General features: G+C 39.1%; 1 protein-coding gene across 3 annotated transcripts; it reads right to left on the bottom strand.

Moving 5' to 3' along the window:
- Positions 1–4,442: 4,442 nt before the first annotated feature.
- Positions 4,443–7,450, bottom strand: LOC131437086 (reticulon-4-interacting protein 1 homolog, mitochondrial-like). 3 transcript variants are annotated; one of them, XM_058606182.1, is made up of 8 exons: positions 7,338–7,450; positions 7,034–7,243; positions 6,634–6,845; positions 6,376–6,523; positions 5,607–6,320; positions 5,522–5,530; positions 5,060–5,454; positions 4,443–5,004 (listed from the first exon to the last, which is right to left on the bottom strand). In XM_058606182.1, the coding sequence occupies exons 3-8, from the start codon at positions 6,700–6,702 to the stop codon at positions 4,918–4,920; spliced, it is 1,422 nt and encodes a 473-aa protein (XP_058462165.1). In that variant the 5' UTR covers positions 6,703–6,845; positions 7,034–7,243; positions 7,338–7,450; the 3' UTR covers positions 4,443–4,917. The 3 variants fall into 3 exon arrangements, with proteins under 3 accessions (XP_058462165.1, XP_058462163.1, XP_058462164.1); XM_058606180.1 differs by having other exon boundaries at positions 6,634–6,714; XM_058606181.1 differs by lacking the exon at positions 5,522–5,530 and having other exon boundaries at positions 6,634–6,714.
- Between the last annotated feature and the right edge of the window lie 764 nt (positions 7,451–8,214).

The following is an 8,214-nucleotide window of genomic DNA, read 5'->3' as shown; positions in this document are numbered from 1 at the left end:
TCGGTAACGAAATAGCCGACAAACTGGCTAAATTTGGAATCACAAACCAAAATGGACCAACATACCCAAACAAAATTTTACGAACGGATGCGCAGTTCCGACTGAATCAAATCAAACAACAGAAGGTTGAAAACTGGTATCAACAATATGCGACTGAAAAAGGAAAACATTATTACGAGATACAACCAAAATTTTACCAAAAATCATGGTGTACCAGAACTAATATGCAAGGTTCGGACATACGACTCACAAATAGATTAATGACGGGACACGATTTTTCCAAATATTGGCTAGGGAGAATGAAAATAACTGATAGTGAGGAATGCGAAGTTTGCAAAACTCCCGAAACAGCTGAACACACAATATTGCACTGTCCAATATATGACAACATACGAACGAAATATAGCTTCAACCTGAAATACAGCAATTTAATCGAGATCTTTAAAACAAACAAAGCAGAAGTATACAAGGAGGTTGTCAAATTCGTACGACAAGCTAAGTTGAATTTGTAAAACTTCAGCGATTAAATGACAAACACAACGAAAGCAGCCCACAGTTTAACGATTGAAATAAGACACAAACAAACAAACCAGCATCTGGCGATATGGTTTAGATACCGAGCCAACAACAGAAGCTGTCAGTGACAGCTTCGAAACAGAAAGAAGAAGAAGAAGAAGAAGAAGATAAAAATAATCTTCTTGAGCAACACTGTTTAGGTTGCTTCGAACTAGTTACGAAGGAGCTCCAAAGTAAATAAACAAACAATTTGAAAAAAAAACGCAAAAGATACGCGAATGGTATACATTTTTACAGATTTTGTTCAATATTTCAGTAACTTCTACTGTGAAATCCAAAGAAGGTCACCTTTCCGTTGTACGCAATGGAAATGCTAACCAGTCAACATGTTCTAACTGCAATGGTTTCGTGAAAAATCAAATTCATGATCGAGATATATAAACAATTTATCGATCGAGCGTTTTTTAATGTTCTAACGGGAATTATGTAGCATACGGATACAAAAATAGAAAATAAATTTGTTTCCTACGGTCTGGATCGAATTCTAGAATGTATCTAGGCCAACCCGCGCCATGATTTAAACATAAGTGTTCCCATTTTCGTTCGGTAGAATGGTGTTCGAATTTCGGGAAGGTCCCGTTACGACGGTTATTCAAGGTAGAACGTGTACAATCGCTATCCTCCACAATACGGCCACTATGACCGGTACACGCTTGATAGTAGCTTCAAAAGAGATTGACGCATCGATCGCCGTGATTCACGAAATCACGTTCCGTATCATCGTACATAGGAGGTCCAATCATTTCGACTATTTAGTCGTAAATAATGTAATATTTTCTACCGCCCGTTCACCATGCGCTACGTACATCTAGTCAAATAGCTGCTACATGTCTGCCTTTTCGGGGTGTTTTGGGTGAAAGTCAATGTTAAGCTGGTCCTTTTATTTTTGGTTCACAGAAATCCGCATTTCTTCTGGTTCACAGAAACAATTTGTTTTTGTTTTGAGATTATTTATATAGTCCGTTCAATTAAAAAAACATACGTAGCCATGGTTATGGTAACTGTCATCTAAAATCAACAGTTTTCTACTTTTGTTGCCAGTCTCAATAGATTTTCAAGCAACTTCGTTTTGACATTACTAGTTACTGAGGGGTAGTTAAATTTTCGATACAGTTTAGATAGACGAGTGGCAGGTCGTGTCGTCGGCTCTGCGGTACCTGCATAACGTACGGTCAAATGATTTCTTTGTGGAATTCCACTAGTAATCCTCGAATAGTGGCCAACAAGGTGAAATACTGTTTCCACTGCTGCGCAATCAACCGACACAAAACAATTTTGACACCGGCATATTACACCGAATCCTACTGCGTAGAAAAGCTAGCAGTTGAAGTGTACGGATGAATCGCTGGAAGCAGATCATTGCCCTCGTTCGTTAGTTTCATCCATAGTTTCGATTAAATTCCGAAAATCGAGTTCATTTAAATGCATTTCTGCTTAATTTGGACAAAGTTTAACACTAATAGAACTATTCCACGCTTTCAAAACATGTTAATTTGTTTTGGGGTACCTTGGTAACTAGTCCATAGCAACTTAAACAGTGTTGCTCGAGAAGATTATTTTTATCATTTACAAGGGGTCGCTAGATTTGTGGTAACTGGCGGTGAATCGTTCGCGAACAGTTTTAATGCTGATTTTTCTTCGGAGTGCCTGGTCGTGTCGTCGGTTACATACTAGAGAAAATACCTACTTGCTAACTGCAGATTTTTTTTGTTCGGACATTCAGACAGAGATATTTGAAATTTAATATTTGGCTTGCTGGGGATAAGTTTGTTTCAGTTTCAATTATATTATAGAACACCCCATATAAATCTTGCAGCTGCTGAATTTTCTCTTATGCATCTAGAACTGGAACACTCCTGAATGTGCCCTAAACGGGTTAATTGTTTTACCAATTAAACGGGTTCGTGTATTTCGCGTGTGCGGTAACATTTTCGCGGTTTTCATTAGAAAAATGCATTCACATTTCCGATCTGTTTTCCCCGTTAGTTACTGATCATATTTAAAACTAGCTCAAGGCGACTCTACAACAGTGTTTGAAAGTAGCGAGACTAAAGAAAAACCAAAATTATTCCGATCAGCAATGATGTTACGGGAAGACAGATTCTGCAGATTGATTTTTAGTTCAATTACAGATTTTAGAAAAAAAAAACTTCAAGGATCAGCTCCATGGGGCTGTTCCCGCTTGTGAGGAATTCTGGCAACCGTCAGAAGGCTGGCTGCATTCCAGCTGCTGTCAAAATTGTCCAGGCGAAATTGCGAAATTACGTCACCGTACGTGTCTTGTTTATTTCCCTCCTCTTTCTTTTTTTTATTCGACTTCATTTGATATTCGTCAATCCCGCATGTACGTACAATAAATGAATGTTGAGTCGAGGTAAATTAGATTGAAATATGGGTATGTTTGGTAGTGAGAAAGCAATGTTATTGGCAATAACATTTTTCATGATTATTATATATGAAGGGCAATAAATTATTGCCTTTCATAAGTATCTTTTATTGAAAAAATAAAACCAAGGCGTTTAAAATGTAGAACCGATTCAAAACGGTTCTGCCAGTCTTGTATGGCAAGAATCCGACAGAAACAGAACCGGTCATAACCGCTAGGCGAAATTCTCTGCCGGAAATGGTTGTTGCATTGTTGCCAGACTTTGGCAGAATTCCGGCAAAAATGGTTGGCCGACATAGTCAGCCGTCTGGGGGGAAATCTGCCCGCTGCGTACAAGTGGGTTCGAGCTTTTGATATGAAACAAGGCAACTAAAATTTCTTATGATATTTTCAATCAATCGATTGATCTATTACACGCGATTATTTTTATATACGTTGGTTATGCGGTTGTTTTAAGAGAATTTCCGAAGCTACGCGGTTTTTTATGCGGATTCCCGGAATTACGCGGTACGCGAAAAAAAGGCATCAGTGTATCAACAGCCAACATCGAATACGCTAGCCCAGACTTTTCGATAATCGAGTTCGCTTATTTAAATTAGAAATTAAATACTTGCAAATTTCTCAGGTGAAAACTACATAACAAAGCATTTCATCCAAACTCGCATGACACAAGCTCAAAGTAAACCAAATAAATCTTCAAATCGTTTCATAGCGCTTTGTGTCTTGTTGTCTAGTAGCTACCTTCCTCCAGACCCTGTCAGCTTGGAGCGATCTCAATCTTCAGTTCAGCAACGCCATCGCACGGCGTCTCATTCAACATGTCATGTCAATTGTATGGATGTGCAGCCCTGCTATTTTGGCGCGTACGAATTTGACATTTCTCTCCCCTACTTCTATGTATGAGATTCGATGCGGACTCACCTGAGGGCGACATGCTCGCAAAAAAGGATGTTGCCAATTATTTGTTCGGGAAATGTGAGAGCTGGATATCTTGTTAATATGATGTCTTTGCTTCCTCTGACATGTTACACGTGATAATTTCGCTTATATTTATAGATTCGCGTGCTACCCTACAGCTTCGCCTTTACATCAATTGACCAATCAGAGCGATGCTTCCCAGCTAATAGATCTCTTACTCTTGCAAAACCATCGTATCCGTAAAAGAAATCCAGTAAGACCGCATATCATCTTAGATTTTTAGCTGACAAAATAGGGAACTGCTCGCTATTGATCAAAATTCCAAAAAAATATTGAATTGAAAATATGTGGCTTGATACATCCAAATCGAAATTTAGAAATGATTCCAATCAAATAGTGAAATAACAGTAATAATTGATACAAAATTGACTGTGATGTGGCTGTTCAAAACCTGACCACATTTCTAGGTGTATTTTTTCTTGAGTTTCTAATTTGCACCCCTATACAAACAAAAAAACAAAAATGTGGTCTACATCAAAATGACCTGATATTCATGTTGATATTTACAGATGCATGCGTTTTATTCGTTTTGATAAAATCCTTATTTTTTCATACAAATTTCTAGAAAATATAATAATGCTGATGTTACGAACTTTGCCAATAATTAGTTGGCAGTATGATAATTTTCAGTAGGACTTGATTCGCAACTAAACTAAATATCATGAGAAGGATTGTTCGATACCAATGAGGAATAAAAACGGTAGTGTTGGAAATTGAAACTTCACAATATTTAAATTGCTTTGGTATTGCGATATACTTGAGAAATAAATATGTTTTGATTCAATGGAAACTAGTTCGAGTTGTATGACGAGGCAGCTCGTGTTTTAGTATTGCTAGCCTTGCAGTTCAATTCATTACCCAACCCGTTTATGCCTCATAGGTTTGATACCGTTATTCTAACACGGGGAAGTCATAACTAAAACATAAAATTAAGTATGATCATTTATGAGCTGTATTTTTTCGTCCAATAGCTACGCTCATCGGAACGTGATAATTGTGCTACCAATACTTTTGTCACTGCATATATGATCCAGAGCCCGTTCGACTTCGTTTGGTGTGTAAACCTGTAATAAACCGAGCTTGTATCTGTAGCAATATAACCAATGTTGCCTAACCTACCCTGTCAACAACCGTTTTTAGTGTTTCGTCATTCACGAAACCCGCCAGTCTCTCTAGCACCATGTGACAAAGATGAGGTCCACCCCAGTCTGGATGAGTTCGAAAGATTGCCGTTGTCATTTTCCGAAATCTCACTAGTAGGCTAAGAAGCACTCGCATCAATGGACCAAACTCATCCGACGGAAGCTCTGGTTCAACCGTATCTACAATGATGCCACCTTTAGCGAGAAATTTTTCCAGAAACCTGTGATCGTATGCTATTCGAGTCGTTAGAAAAATGTAGTCAAACTTTTCTCTCCCTGTTAATTCGTTGATTAGATTGGACTTTTCTACATTAACGTCAATGAAATTTGATCGAAAATGTTCATTGGCAAATGTGATTATGTCGTTGGCACCTGAAAATGAAAAAAGTGGTTATGAGTATAAGTTACCGGATAAAATTAAACGAAGATTAACTTGTACCTCGTTCCTCTGTGAGCGTTGTCAATTTGAAATTCGATAAAATTGATCAGAATATAAAATATTGTTCGGTGAATCTTAAACTTACCCAATTCATGGATGACTGGAGCTGATCTCGTGTGGCAAGTAACGGCAACGTTAGCTCCCCACTTATTGGCTAGTTGTGTTATCACACATCCTACTGGTGAGCATGCATCTTGCACTAATATTCGTTTTCCTTTGGATGTATGCTCTGTCAGGCCGTTGGCATCCATCAAACTTAAAGCTATACAACCACTGTATGGCAAACTGGCAGCACCTTCGAACCCAATTAGGAATGGTTTTCGAGATAATCGAGTTTCTGGCACAACTACAAGTTCTGCCGCTGCACCTGACTCGTACCATGGGGACACTAACCACACTTCATCGCCAATTTCAATTCCACTTTTAGTACCCTTTCCAACAGCTTCAACTATTCCTGCACATGAACGCCCCAACACTAATGGAAGTTCTGGATTGTAGCTTACGTCGTAGTTCTTGATCATTCGACGAAGTGTTCTTCCATATCCGAACGCTATTCGTCTATCAATTCTGTTCAGTGCGGCGGCTCGAACACGTACCAAAATGTCGGAGGAAGATTCAAACTGACGAACAGCGGTATTGCACACGGTCACATTGTTCGGATCCCGAAATGAGGTACATGCGATCGATTTCATAATTGGTGTGGCCAAATGGGGTCGAGCTAGCCAAAACCCGAGTAGGACACCTCCAGTGGTGCCGAAACCAATTCCAACCAGAATAAAAAATGCATTGTTGCGGGAGACTGAAAAATAGCAAAATGTACTAAAAAACTACCAGCATTATTCGAAAGCATTTACTCTCGTCGCGGAAAAGTATCCGTAGTTGCTCGTAGATTATTGTAGGGTCAGCAACTTCTCTGGCGGCATGTTTCAGCCGTTGAACGAACGATAAAATATTGGACCACGCATTTCTCATTGTTGTGCTGGCATTGGCATCGTTTAAAGCCTGGAATTAATATATTGAAATTTTGCATGTCGTCTGAACAACAAACAGCCAAATATAATGACTGGTGGATTCGACGAAAAAATATTTTCTCTTCGATACCCCCTACCTACCCTCATGGCCATATTACGTCCTTCATCTGAATACTGCCTCACGACTCGCAGTCCATTTTCGGTAGCCATCGTAATGCTCGACTAAGACGTTACCAATTCATTGCACCAGTATAGGAAATACAGAAAAGGTCAGACTATGCAGTATTATTGTTTATAACCCTTAACCTAGGATTACGATCGTTTTCTTTATGTCCGTTTACCATCGCTTATCACTAACATTGAGTATTCGACAGGAGTGACGAAAGCATGAATGAAAAGAAATACAGATGGACACAATCATTGATTGTGATGAATCAAGTATTGATTGTTAAGCTCAATAAAATATGTACAATTATTACGTAACATCTATTTAAATTTGAATAAACTAATTGTCATGCAAGTGTTTTCAAAGGCCACTCACCTGCATCGATTGAACAACATCTGCAAGACGGTCACGCACTTCTTCCATTCCGAAGGAAACACTTTCAGCCTTTTTAGAGCTCAAAATTTCACACGGTAGCTGTTTACTTGATCTAGTGTGTGAGATATTAGTAAATTTGATCTACAATTCGGTGGTCATTATTCCATGTTTCACTGCAAAGCCCCTTTAAAACAGAGGGTAGCTGCTTACCTGAAACAAATTATAGGTATAGATAAAACAAATTGTTAAATTAGAAATAGTGAACACGTGTGCATTGTAGAAGCAATTTGTTTGTTCGTCATACCAAAGTTTAATTGAAATTGTGCCAAGAAAAATGATTCTTTTCAAACCTAATCCTAAGCTATTCAGTGAAGAGAAAGTGAACAACGAAACAAAAACAAATCGATTTTATCATTTCTTTATTTTGACGTTTTGCGGTATGTCTCGTTAGTACATCTAGTGACCGCAGCGGTGCTGTCGTAGTTACAGAGAAAACGATAGTGCTCGAAACCGAGTAGCTCACACCAGACCCTGTCAGCTTGGAGCGAAATCAATCTCCGCAGTTCAACAACGCCATCGCACGGCATCACATTCAACATATCATGTTCATTCTATGGGTGCACAGCCCTGCTATTTTGACGCGCACGAATTTGACATTTCTCTTCCCTATACTTCTATGTATGAGATTCGATGCGGACTCACCTGAGGGCGACATGCTCGCAAAAAGGATGTTGCCAATGATTTGTTCGGAAATGTGAGAGCTGGATATCTTGTTAATATGATGTCTTTGCTCACACATAGAACCCGCATAGCGTTTTGGCTACCTGGGCAGTCATGGCCACCAGACGGCTACCAAAATTGATTCAGAGACGGTTGTCAAATCCAATTTGACAAAACAAAGTCGCCGAGCGTTTTCATCTTCTCACCTTTGCTGAAAATGTCAAAGATTCCAATGTGGAAAAATCCTGGTGGATACGGTTGTATCGTTTGAGTTGTATATCTGGCAGCGATGAGCCAGAATGTCTGCCAGCCATATTTTTCCAGCTGGCAGGGAAGAGAAATGTCAAATTCATGCGGGCCAAAATAGCGGCACTGCGCATCCATACAATTTACATGAAATGTTGAATGTGATGCCGTGCGATGGCGTTGCTGAGCTGACACCAGTATGTTAGTACTAACAT

Source organism: Malaya genurostris, chromosome 3, assembly GCF_030247185.1.
Source record: "Malaya genurostris strain Urasoe2022 chromosome 3, Malgen_1.1, whole genome shotgun sequence".
NCBI lineage: Eukaryota > Metazoa > Arthropoda > Insecta > Diptera > Culicidae > Malaya > Malaya genurostris.
Note: the sequence above shows the minus strand (reverse complement) of the source record. Positions and strands in the feature narration are given on the sequence as shown.